Source organism: Augochlora pura, chromosome 9, assembly GCF_028453695.1.
Source record: "Augochlora pura isolate Apur16 chromosome 9, APUR_v2.2.1, whole genome shotgun sequence".
Taxonomy (NCBI): domain Eukaryota; kingdom Metazoa; phylum Arthropoda; class Insecta; order Hymenoptera; family Halictidae; genus Augochlora; species Augochlora pura.
In genome coordinates, this window is record NC_135780.1 from 10,560,908 (window position 1) to 10,574,178 (window position 13,271).

At 39.8% G+C, this 13,271-nt stretch overlaps 1 protein-coding gene across 1 annotated transcript in view; it reads left to right on the forward strand.

The window, feature by feature from the left end:
* The window catches only part of LOC144475133 (otoferlin), a 24,946-nt gene extending 16,505 nt beyond the window's left edge, over positions 1–8,441 (forward strand). The window contains exons 14-19 of the mRNA XM_078190713.1: positions 81–211; positions 1,639–1,826; positions 4,581–4,816; positions 4,923–5,095; positions 6,080–6,180; positions 8,261–8,441. Coding sequence (XP_078046839.1) covers positions 81–211; positions 1,639–1,826; positions 4,581–4,816; positions 4,923–5,095; positions 6,080–6,180; positions 8,261–8,441 — 1,010 coding nt within the window. The remainder of the gene's footprint in view (positions 1–80; positions 212–1,638; positions 1,827–4,580; positions 4,817–4,922; positions 5,096–6,079; positions 6,181–8,260) is intronic.
* Positions 8,442–13,271: the final 4,830 nt, after the last annotated feature.

Below are 13,271 nucleotides of genomic sequence, written 5' to 3' on the forward strand. Positions count from 1 at the left end.
GGACCGCCTGTCTTAATCTATCGCTCCTCGAAAAGGTAAAGGGATTCGATTTGATCGGTGATTGATGGTTTTGTATTCAGACCGGGAAGAATGCCTGGCGCTGAACGTGCTTCATCATTGGCATGATTTCCCCATTTGCGGCTGCACCCTGGTCCCGGAGCACGTCGAGCGACGGCCGCTTTTTAACGCCGCGAAGCCCGGTTTGGAACAGGTTCTATATAAAACACGAGCGGTCGTGCCCGTACAATAAGGGCTCGGGGAACAAAATGTTTTTTGTTCGCGCGCGCGAACGGCGCTGTACGGGGAGAATAAAAGCTTTCGGAAGAGGGCGGAAAGGTCGCGCGAATTCGATTGGCCCGTTTCGGAACCCGAAAGGAAATATAATTTCGCGGACCCTCGCTTTTCCGAAGGGAACGTTCCCTTTTGTCGGGACGCGTGAAGCCGCTTCGACGGTGCTCGCGACGCTTTTATCTTATTGTTCGACGGTGACAGAACTCTCGAACGATTCACGGCGATCTTCGGAAACGCGGGAACGTGTCGTCGGAATTTCGTTTAAAGATGGCGACAGACAGACTGTTTGGAAAAATTGCAATTGGTAATAAAATTATAATTGGTAACAAAATTATAATCGGTAATAAAATTGCAATTGGTAATAAAATTATAATTAATAATAAAATTATAACATAACAATTCTAAAACGAATAAAACAAAATAGAACAAAACTTTGTAAAAAGCATTGTGCAGACCTCGATAAAGTTACATTAGTCAAGTAAAACTTCGACAAAATCGTTGTTTTCCCAAATTATTTCCCACGAATATAAACTACAAAAATGGCGAGCTTAAATCTTTGGCGATCGATCTGAATTAAATTTTTAGCTAGTCTACAAGTCGCTTCGATCCGCGAAGTACATTTATCAAATTTTAAATAAAACCATGCAGCAGCATGATATTTTAATTCGCGCCGGCCTTTTGCAATTTGTCAAAACAGTTTGTTCGACTAAAAGCCCCCTGGTTCTACGTCGGTAACGGCTACGTCAAAAGTTCTGACAACTCCTCCTGCTCGATTTCAGCCGCGAACTAATCGAATAATCTATGGCGGGCCAATCCCGCCGGATTGTCCGAGGCCGACGCGCCGTCAATCGCAGAGATCGTGTTCCGCCGAGCAGCGGAAAAATTAACGCAACCCGTCGGAGAAGTATTCCGGGAACCTTTATAACTTATGAAAACGCGAACGGAAGTTAATTTATCGGCGGAATCGGAGCACCGTTTCGGCGATGTTCGCGGCGCGGCACGTTTATCCTTTAAAACGAGATTTCGATATGGAGCTATTTCGGGTTGTAGAATCAACCGTTCCGGCATCAAAGCTGCACGAGGGTATCGTTAATCAATAGCCCTTAGACGAATTTCGATCAAAAATAGATCGGGCCGCTCGAAATGCAATTTTCCGGGGGCGGTGCCGGGGCTCCGATCGATTTATCAGCCGAATGATACACGCGGGAGGGCCGGTCGAGGCGGGGCGCGGACGGGGCGGCTGGAAAATTGCAAGGTTCTTTTTTTTACGGGTCGAATAAATATTCGATGCCGAGTCTCCGCCGTTGAGCGGGTTCTCCCAGTGCATCGGCGATCGATGTTTTGCAGGGCAAGCTGGAGCTTTGGATCGACATGTTTCAATTCGGCGAGCTGCCGCCGAGACCGGCGTCGGACATCAGGCCGCCGATACCGCAGGAATACGAGATTCGCGTGATCGTTTGGAATACCGAGGATGTGCCTCTCGTCGATAGCCAATTTCTTACCGGGGAGAAGTGCTCCGACGTTTACGTGAAAGGGTACGGGGCCTTCGGGTACGACGATCGGACGTAGAATGGTACCTCTTAAATCTGCCCCCCGAGCGGCGAGCACGCGCGACGAGTTTTCGTTCGCGATTTGCCACGGGAAAAACTCGCGACACCGGGCGGTCTCTGCTTTCTATCGCGCGGACGTGAATTACCCCGTCACCCACCAAGGCAGACATATTTTTACATTTCTCCGCGCAACCAGCGCGCGCCATTACCATAAATTCTTTCGAGTTAACTTCCAGGCGATGGTAGCGTCAACTTTGAGAATTTCTTCTACTTCTATAGTGCTACGGACATGTTAACACATTAAAGGCGGGGGATCTTGACTCGTTTTTCGTCCTAGAGCGGGCGCTATTTTGTGTAATCATAAAAAATTTAGTCTTACAAAAGTTTATTTAAACTCTTGAAACTACAAGAAATATTAAAAAGGAACTAAAAACCAATAAATCGTATTACTACGATTCCCGCCTTTAAGCTACAGTCGAGATCAATCGTAGTACTACGACTCCCGCCTTTAACCACTTCGGTACGAGCGTGGACTATAGTCGACGGCCACAGATGAACACGCACAGCCGAGTGTCGACTATAGTCGACGGCCGTGATATGAACGCACACGGCCGAGCGTCGACTATAGTCGACTGCCAAGAACTTTTGCCTTATTTCTGCAATTGCAGTGTTTATGTCCAGAAATACACATATCTAGTGCTTCAAAGCTTTTCTCGTCAAAGATCTGTAAAAGAGCAAAACGGATTCACTGCCGATGCACGAAGTAGCATGCGAATGGTGAGTGCCGGCTGTGGGCAAAATTTCGTGGCCGATGCGCGCCGTACCGAAGTGGTTAATGCGTTAATGATTCTTACGTAGCACGGATACATAGACGACCCGCCTTAAAGACAACGAGATTGCTTTTAGTAACTTCGTGTATGTTTAAATGTTTTTTAAGAGGCGCTAGTTTCTGTTTCGTAGCTTGGAAATGAATTAACGCATTTATCAGAAATAGTATTCATTTACTAAACATAGAAAAGGATTTATTTATTAATATTTGTTACTTGGTATTAGCCTATATTTATTGTTATTTTACTCTTATTATTATTCTTACTTATTTTTATGTGCTTACGTATGTGCTGATATTGTTTTGTTATTAATATCTTGTGCTTACTATTACTATTTTTAGTTATCGATATTTCGTGTCTATTATCACTTCATCTTTTAATTATTCAGTTGTTTAAAAGAAAAGAAAAGTTGGTATCTAGATCACATCTCTTTGAAATAAATTTCTCCATGTTCGCATCGAAAGGATTGCATAAAACAGATCGAATTTCGTCGAATATTGTTATATAAAAGCAAGGTAGAAAAATTCATTTTCACTGAAACAAAGATAATTCATTTTCGCGAAATAAAAGTAAACCGACTGTAAAAAGCGAATGAAACGACGTAAAATATATTTGACGAGGCTCCACGCGAAGAATTCAATTGGGATTTCGCGATATGATTACGTTCGATACTCTGCTGCTTAAATTTCCATCTAACGCCGATAACGATGTGTTAACAATGGCGCGGTATTATCTGACTCGATTAGTAATTTGATGTGGAACGATAATTGGGAGATGAAACGCAGACAATGCTTCCGCCGCCGGCAATCAGCGGAGTAGTTACACAGAGAAATGGCCAGACGAATGGCCAAAGAATCAATTCACCGACGTATCCATCGATTTCTATACCCTTTTAATAATACAAGTTAGAGAATCGATGATATCTTGAATTACGATATTACATTATCGATATTCTGATCTATGAATTATAGTATATATTTCTAAAGCTTGAAAAATCCTTTTAGATTCGTTTAAATATCGCAAAAGACAGCAAAAATATTTATAAAGTGCCAAAAATATTTTGGTATCGCCAAAATTTAAATCAGTGGTCCAAAGGGTGTTCGCTTTCGTGTAGAATTACTCTATGGTGGCTTTGAAATATATTAGTTTTATTCGCAGAAGCGAATAATAATATTTTACTCGCGAATCAATTACTCGTGAATGAAATAAATAAACCCGTTCGCAAATAAATTATTGGTGAATAAACAGTTTTAGAATAAATGACTCACCAGTAAGGTAATAGTAAATTATTCGCGAATAAATTTATTCGCAAATAAAGATTGCTCGCGAATCAAATTATTCACCAATAAAATTATTCAGTAGTAAAGATTGCTCGCGAATCAAATTATTCACCAATAAAATTATTCAGCAGTAAAGATTGCTCGCGAATAAAATTATTCAGTAATAAAAATTGCTTGCGAATAAAATTATTCAGTAGTAAAGATTGCTCGCGAGCAAAATTATTCAGTAATAAAAATTGCTCACGAATACAATAATTAACAACTAAATATCGCTCACGAATAAAATTACTCACTAACCAAATTACTCACAAATACATATTGTTCGCGAATAAAATTAAACGAATAATTATCTAGACAAAACGATATTGCAATAACGTCCAACACTTTATGCAAGTAGACTCAACAATTAAATCCCAATGCATCCTAAATTAAAAACATACTCTTAAAAACATTTTACTCCGTCGACTCCGCGGTCCATCGTTTCACTGCGAATCAAACATAGCACGAAGGGCTCTCGCAAAAAAATCGCCTACACCATCCGACGATTCGAGCATGTTCTCGGAAAGTACTTGCGCGATAAAAACGTTGGCGGGGGTTCGGCGGAGGGTTGAAAGGGCGGCGGTCGGTTCCAGTTGGATTCTTTACGACGATTACCAGAAGACCGACGTCCATTACAATTCCCTGAACGGCGAGGGCAACTTCAACTGGAGGTTCGTGTTCCGCGTCACCTACTCGAAGGGCGAGCGGATCATGGTCGTGCGAAGGAAGATGTCCGTCTTGGCAAGGAGCGAGACCGAGGACAAGCTCCCGTGCAAATTGCAGCTGCAGGTTTGGGACAGCGATCATTTCTCCCCGGACGATTTCCTAGGTACGCGACCGCGATGCTCGAATCGCGGAGAGCTAATCGACGATACGATCTGCGCGAGCGTGACCGAGATCACCCCGGGATCATCGGGACGATCGATTGTTGTTAGGAGCGTTGTCCATGGATCTGTCGAGGATGCCGCGCGGAAGCCCGAATTCCAAAAACTGCACCATGAAGCTGCTCGATCCGAAGCTGCCCACCATGGATCTGTTCAAGGTGACGAGGATCAAGGCATGGTGGCCGTTCCAGAAGAGCGTTGGCACGGGCGAGTTCGTGCAGGCGGTTCGTTTTTTTAAATTACCTTTTCAGAATCGTTGCAAAATTAGTCGAAAATAAAGTGTTAAGTAAAGATTTCAATTTCATCGAAATTACGTCAGGAGATTCCGACAAATTAAATGGTCTCTAAATCTTTAAATTGAAAATTCTGAAATTATACAGTGAGAAGCAAAATTGAGTCATCAAATGGTATAACTATTTTAAAACTGGAATAATTAACTTGAATTTTTTTTAATTAGCCGATTAGTTGAAAATAAAGGGTGGAGTAAAGGTGTCAATTTCATCGAAATGACGTCAGAAGAATTCGACAAATTAAATGGTCTCTAAATCTTTAAATTGAAAATTCTGAATTTATACAGTGAGAAGCAAAATTCATTATTTTTAAAATGGTATAACTTTCTTAAAACTGGCCTAAATAATTTGAATTTTTTTATTAATGTTAGATGGACTAGATCACTGTACGATGACTGAAATAGTTTTTGGTATATTTTGCTATTACTTCGAATACAGAAATGTGAAAAGAAAAGAGCCTTTAATTATAATTTAAGAAACGCATTTGCTAATCCTCGATAATTTATATTCATATTAAAAACTTCAATATAACACAATAGTAAATTATTTAAAAAGAAAAGTTATTTCACTCATCGTACAGTGATCTAATCTTTCTAAAATTCACAGAAAAATTCTAATCATTTAGCCTAGTTTTAGAATAGTTATACTATAATAAAGTTATATTATAATAAAGTTACACCATATTTTAAAAATATCGACACAATTTTGCTCCCCACTATATCTCGATATCATTTATACAAGTGAAATACATAAAGAACGCGAAACATTTAACAAACTACAGAAATCATACTTTCGATCGAGTCGCTGTAACCTAAAACAGACACGAAAAGTTAATTAATGTCTCGGCGAGCGCGAGATATTAATCAACGTCTCGTTGCTCCGTGAGACACGCTCACGTGGTGTAATGTATCGATTCAGGGGAAAGTCGAACTGGAAATGTCAATATTACCGGCGCAGGAAGCCGACGAACAACCCGCGGGCAGAGGGAGGGATCCACCCCAGGAACTTCCGCCGCCGAAGTACGATGGAACTTAATTAAAAACTATGAAACATTGTGTCGTAGGACGTGGAAGCGAGTTTCTTCCGCGGAGGACTGTATCAGCGGAAACGATATTTTTAATGAAATTCCGAAACTCCTCTATCGGATTCGCGAAGTCGTTCCCTTCGTAATAGAAAAGTTGACTTTTTCATTCGTTATACGGTATTTAGGATATTTTCCCTCGGTGAACGTTGATTCGAATTAACCCTTTGACTGCGGCAGGCTTTGATACGCGCTGACCTTATTATACGGCAGGAATTGAACGATTGTTGGGGCGCCTTAGTGTTACAGACGCAACATTTCTAAGCGCCTATAGGCGGACACGGTAGCCAAGGGGTTAAATTCGTTTCATGATTTCGTATATTTTGCACACTTTTGTATATTTTTATATATTTCTTTGTATCTTCACTTCTATAAATTTCGTTTCTAAATTCTCGATTCCGTAGAAGCAAAATTGGATATTAATAAGTAATATCTCAATTTGAATCCGTTCTGTAGGACCCTTTTAACCCTTTGAGGTCGAAATCATTTCAACTAGAAAACTAAAATAGTTATTCTGACCTATATACTATAGGTATACATATAAACTATAGGCTATACAGCCATTTTCTACAACCTGGTGCATTTAACAGTATGTTTAACAATTGCACTGTTAATAGTTTCTTAAATACAAAAAGATTTGATAATGTTAACACCAGATTTACGTTAGAATATCCGTTAAAATATCGGATGACAAATTTTTTAATGACGCCTCATAATAGTAACTTAACCTCTTCAGGGATACTATCACGTATGTATTTAGTTTTTTAATAATTATAATTATTCTAAGCCTAAAGAATAATGAGAATCAGTTGAAAATCTATTCGTCATAAAATCCCTCAGCAATACTAACAAAACCTGATCGAATAAAATTAAATAATTAATAAAATAGAAACAATTAAATAGATTATTTCTATTATTATACTATGAATTCCTATTATTATATTATAAATTCCTATTATTATACTATAAATTCCTATTATTATACTATAAATTCCTATTATTATACTATAAATTCCTATTATTATACTATACATTCCTATTATTATACTATAAAAATTTATCCCTGAAGGGGTTAACAGTTTAGCATATCGCCTAAACGCGGTTCCAAAACGTCTACGTCGAAAATTCCTCGACGTCCCTGCGGAATTCCGCTTAACGGACAACAGGAGAACAATTAATAGCCGCGGTGTTTGCCTAGGCGATCAGATTATTGATTCCCCGTTGTAATTAAGCCGAATCCCGTCGCCTAATAGCGGCGGCGATTACATAATGAAACGTGCATCGGCGAGCAATCCGTCGAGATCCGGCATCGTCGCCGATACGACGACGACGACGACGACGTCGAAGATTCTCCCGCGAAGCTAGTTAACCCTTTGCACTATCATTATTTCCACGCTGCGTTGATTAGCAATTATTTATCCTTAATATTCTCATTAATAGGGCCAAACAATTTTTGTTTCGTTTATCGTCTATATGTACTTTCATTTATAGACTTTTATCCTTAATATTTCTAATAATAGGGCCAAATTTTTGTTTCTTTTATCGTCTTCGTGCACTTTCATTTATAGACTTTGATAACAGAAGAATTTATTTATACCTCGATATAGTAGAAATTAATAATATTCATATTTAGTAGAATATTCCGTGGAATTTCCGTCACGAGTTTATCTCGTTATTATAGTGCAAGGGGTTAATAAAATATTATTGTCGCGGGTATTCATTTATGTCAAGGTAAAATTCTTTACGTAAGATCCTAACAAAGCTTCAAGGCGCTGCTTAACCCTTTGCAGTCGATGCCAATTCAACTATAGATCTGAAATAATTTTGCTGGCTTATATTTCCATTTTATGTGACAAAGTATCTATTATACATGTATATTTTATACTGATTCTCGCGACTCATACCGACAGTTCTATAGTTATCAATAATCTTAAATCCAAACTCTGTTGGTATAAAAATAATTTCGGAACGTGATTATAACATTTAATCGGGCAACGCCATGACTTTTCGTTTCGCAGCCGGCCGGACACGTCGTTCTCGTGGTTCCGTAACCCGTTGAAGGCGTTCCGCTACGTAGTCTGCCGCTATTACAAATGGCACATCCTCTGCTCGCTCCTGATCCTGCTGTTACTCTTGCTGGTCGCCGTCGGGATCTACGCCTTCCCCGGTTACTTGGTGAAGCGTATCCTCGGCGCTTAAACGACGGATCCGGCGACGAACGGCGGGCCGTTCCGCCGCGGACCCGAAATCATCGTTCGTCGGCACGAGCCGAGAAAAACCGCGCGCGGGGAAACGACCCCGGGCCGGCCGTTAATGAAGAAACTGGGTCACCCGGCAGATATATATATTATCGATTCGCAGACTACTTTAGGCCAATGGCCACACACACACACACACACACAAACACAAGCTGTTCGGCACGCCGTGAACTCTAGGATAACGCGAATCCAGTCGCGAACCAAACGGCCCGTTTTAAACAATTAACGGGCCGGCGTTGGTTCAACGTTTTTCGTTTTTTTTTTATTTTTTAATTGATCGCCGCGAACGCACGCGACGGCGTCATCGATTTTCGAAGATGCCGACGATAAAAGTATCGGCGAGAGCGACGCGGTGCCCGTCGACTGTTCTTTGGACACCTGTTGTGTATCTCGTTCATCTGTTCCAGCACGATAAAAGAATTCTACGTTCTGCCGATTTATTGACCCCGCGATTAGGGGCCGATGATTTAGCTTGGTAATAATTTAGTTCGGATTATCGATCGGAGATAAAGGATGACGAATTTTCGAATAAATATTGCATCCGATAGGAATTAATTTAGAGAACGATTTCTATAGAGATGAGACTTCGGTCGAATGAAAATTCGTCGAGGTAAGAAGTTGTTTGTTGATCGGGCGAGAATTTATTTGTATGCCGTTGGTAGAGTTGTCGATTTGAATTGTAGAATAGAGTGTAGTATTTTGAATAATTTATTCGAATAAGAAATTAAGTATTGGTCGAATAAATGGATGAAGTAATTCATTCGAATAAGAAATGAAGTATTGTTCGAATAAATAGGCAGAATAATTCATTCGAATGGAAAATAAAGAATTATTTGAATAAATAGACAGAGGAATTTATTATGAATAAAAAATGGAGAATCAGTCGAATAAATAGATGAAATAATTTATTCGAATAAAGAATAAATTATCAGTCGAATAAATAGATAAAATAATTTATTCCAGTAGAAAATAGAGAATTATTCGAATATATTCGACTAGAAGGAGTTCTAAGTCGAATAATTATTCTCTTAATTAAATAATACGAATCTCAAATAATCAATACAAATATCTCTCGAATATACTCGACTTCTTCAAATAAACCGGCAAAATAAAATTCAAATTCCGTTCAATTTGTCTCAATATCCCCCGAAACGATTCCAGCCGCTGATGTCGCTTTCTTACAAATGTCCCCCGGAGATATCACAATACCATAAGTATACCGCACGGTAGTATACCACATGGTTCAGCAGTGCTGCAAATCGTTTCGAAAGTATTCTAAAATAGGTCGTAAATCAAAGGGCGGAAAGTTTCGCGCGCTCGCGTTCCGCGACTTCGATGGAAATGAAATATGGATAGCCCGGAATTTTCAACCTCAAAGAGCGCCACCTCCCGCCACCGCCGAACCCTTCATAAAGATCTGCTTCATCGCTCCACTTTCCGTATCGCGACGAAGTGCGCTTCAAAGCCTTTGCCAGCAAATATAAATCTCGCGAACGGTTCTGCACGCCCATTAATCAGATCACAACGAAATTCACGCCTGCCCTTTGCTCGTTAACGCGCTTCCCGTGACGCGCTCGCGAGACGCGACGCCATCTTTATGGAATCGTTAAACGGGACGTTTCGGTAAATTTCTGAGATTAAGAAAGATTTATCGTACATTTATATATATATTTTTTGATGTTCTAAAACCCGGTTTTGTAATTTAATAAATTTGAAAGATTTCTGAATTATAATGAAATTCACACCTGGCGATCGTTCGTTACTGCGCTTTTCGTAACGCGCTCGCGAGACGCGACGCCATCTTTACGAAATCGTCAACCATAACGCTCCTATAAATTTCTAAAATTAAGAAAAATTATCGAACATTCATACTTCCTTCGATCTTTCAAAATCTGGCTTGGTAATTTAAAAATCTGAAATAATTCTCAATTACAACGAAATTCACACCTGTCGCTCGCTCGTCACTACGCTTCTCATAACACAGGATTCTCGCGCTTGCGAGACGCGTCGCCATCTTTACAGAATCACCAATCAGAACGCTCCTATAAATTTCTAAAATTACGAAAAATCGTCGAACATCTATATATATTTCGATCTCTGAAAACTCGGTTTTACAATCGAAAAATCCGAAATAATTCTTCAAACGTGAATTATTTGCGACCAGAGAAAATATAGAGAGGGTAATAGAGCTACATTTAGAGTCGATCAAGAGCGAAGCGTGCGGACACCTGGACGATTCGAGACAGGGGTAACGCCGCCCGATTCGGCTCTTCTCATTGGCCGGGTTTCGGATCGCGCTAGTGCAGTCCGCCGTTCTATTCCCGGCCGGCCAGGTGGAAAAGAGGCGACGTGACGTAACGAGAAGATCAATAACTCAACCGTTTTATTCGAAAGTTTATTGAACCCCCCGCGAGAGTTTTCCTAATGTCCGCCGGTGCCGGTTGTTCCCCACGGTCGCGGCCGCGGATCGGTCAAGCTTCGCGACGTCGACGACGCAACGATTTCTTTCGCGCCGCTTTTCCTTTAACGATAAACCTCTTTACGACTGAACTCGAAGGGAGGAAGGGGTGGGGAGGACGGTTCTAAGTAATCTAATCATCCCCTTGCCGGCGGACGGAGAGTCTCGGCTTCGCCCCGCGATCCGCGATTCCACGTCGACGGGAAAACGCTTCGGATTCGGGGGCAATTAAAACGCTTTCCAGACGTTTGACTAACGATCGCGGCGAGTACCTGGGAAGTTCGTTCGCGTACCGTAAATTTTTAACCTGACGAATCTCTGAAGCGGATGGAAGAAATCTTTCGTACGTCATTAGTCGGAACGACTGGTTTCTAGATTTTATTTTCACGTTTCCAGATATTATGGGAATATTTCAATGTACTCTTTTAGTAATATATTATCATAGAAATTGTATAAATGTTGAGGTTATGCAACGTTTATAGCTGACATTATTATTAACAATATAATACATAACCCTTTGCGATCGTATGACTACTCTCAACCACCAATGCTATTTATTAATTCCTTTTATTTCTAAATAAAATTAAAACATATTATTATCCTAGATTTGTCTAAATTTCAAAAAATGATTAATAAATTTTTTTACTTCTTTAATTTATATGATATATTATTGCTTGTTCGATGAAAATTAATTTCGACCAGCGTGACATTTATGTATAAACTTAATATCACAGCGAGGGGTTAATTGTAATATGAAATGTAAGTCTTTATGTATAGTTAATTCTTGACCATGTGGTAATAAATGATCTTAAAGTTAGCGCGACCGCGTTAAAATAAATAAACTTACAACGATGATACACGTAAACCGCGTTTAAGGTTCGATTGTTTTCCTACTAGAATTAAAAATCGACAATTAAGAATTTATCAAAAAATTGTCGAAAGAAAAAGTAAAATAACCCCCTCCACCGGATTACTTAATATAACCTAACAAGATTCATTTGAAATTGCTATTTGAAAGAAAATTACTATTTGAAAGAAAATTACTCGGCACCTCTTCGACAGAGTTCATTTATTGAAAAGCCTATTCACCGGCACTTCCGATAATTAAACCGTTAATTTTCATGAAATTTAATGAGAAAATACGAGTCCGCGTACCAATCGACTGAAAATATCTCCAGCTGGGAACAGTTTCATCCTACAACCGAGATTGCATCGCGCGCTAACGCGGGTGTTCCCGGTAAAAATGTAATTCATACTTGGAACTTCGAAGACTTTTTAATCAAGTTATCGTTCCACTGCTATCGCGCTATGGTCATAAAAGCAGATACTTCTTACGTCACGGACACCTGTGGACGTTTCTGCCAGCCGGCACAGAGAAAATACTTGAAAGACAGAAAAACGATGGAAATTGCGAAGCACTAGGAAACTTTCCAGACTGGGGGGGCACGTAGGTACTACACCCTCGGCAGCAAGCGTCGGGACGCTAGCGACTTCGCACTTCGAGTTTCGCGTTCGGCTGATCGTGTTCGACTTAGTTCGAGCGGAAATGACCGAACGCTTTGCGAATCGACTGCCGACAATCGAAATCAACCCTTTGCGCTCCAGGCCATTTTAAGCCTAGATCTAAAATAGCTGTTTTAAGCTGCATTTCCATTTTATATAACTCAGTAGAATTTATGAATATGAAATCGAGTCTAATGTATCATAAAACTGTTATGTTTTCAACAAACTTATGAATAGTAGGGTCTTTAACCCTTTGACTACTGTTGACGTCTATTGACGTCCGACACATGTTGGCTTCCCGGTACTGTACGCGCCAATAGGCGTCAAGATCAAATTTCCACCCCGTTTATTATTAAATTTGATTAATTATATATTGTGCAATATTTATGTTATATATTGTTAAAAATCTTAATATTATTCTTCACTTCAAGTAATATTGGTTTAATGCAATAGAATTCAATATTTTAAATATTTTAATACACTTCCTCAGAAATGCATATCTAACGAAAAACTACGGCCGTGCCAAAGTCTGCCGTAGCCAAAGGGTTAATAATGTCAAAATTATTTTGGAAATGATATAACGATTTTCATTGCCACCACTCGAGTGCTAAGGGTTAATCTTGGTACAATTTCCAGGGACAATGAACACATTAACCCTTTGACTATTGTGGACGGCTATTGGTGCTTATTCCATTGTGCTCACCTAAGACTGAGGACGCCTATAGGCGTTCGTTGCAATTCCGCTTTCTGACACGTCAAATTATTACAATTTTATCGATAATTATTTCGATAGATCTTATCTCAATTAGA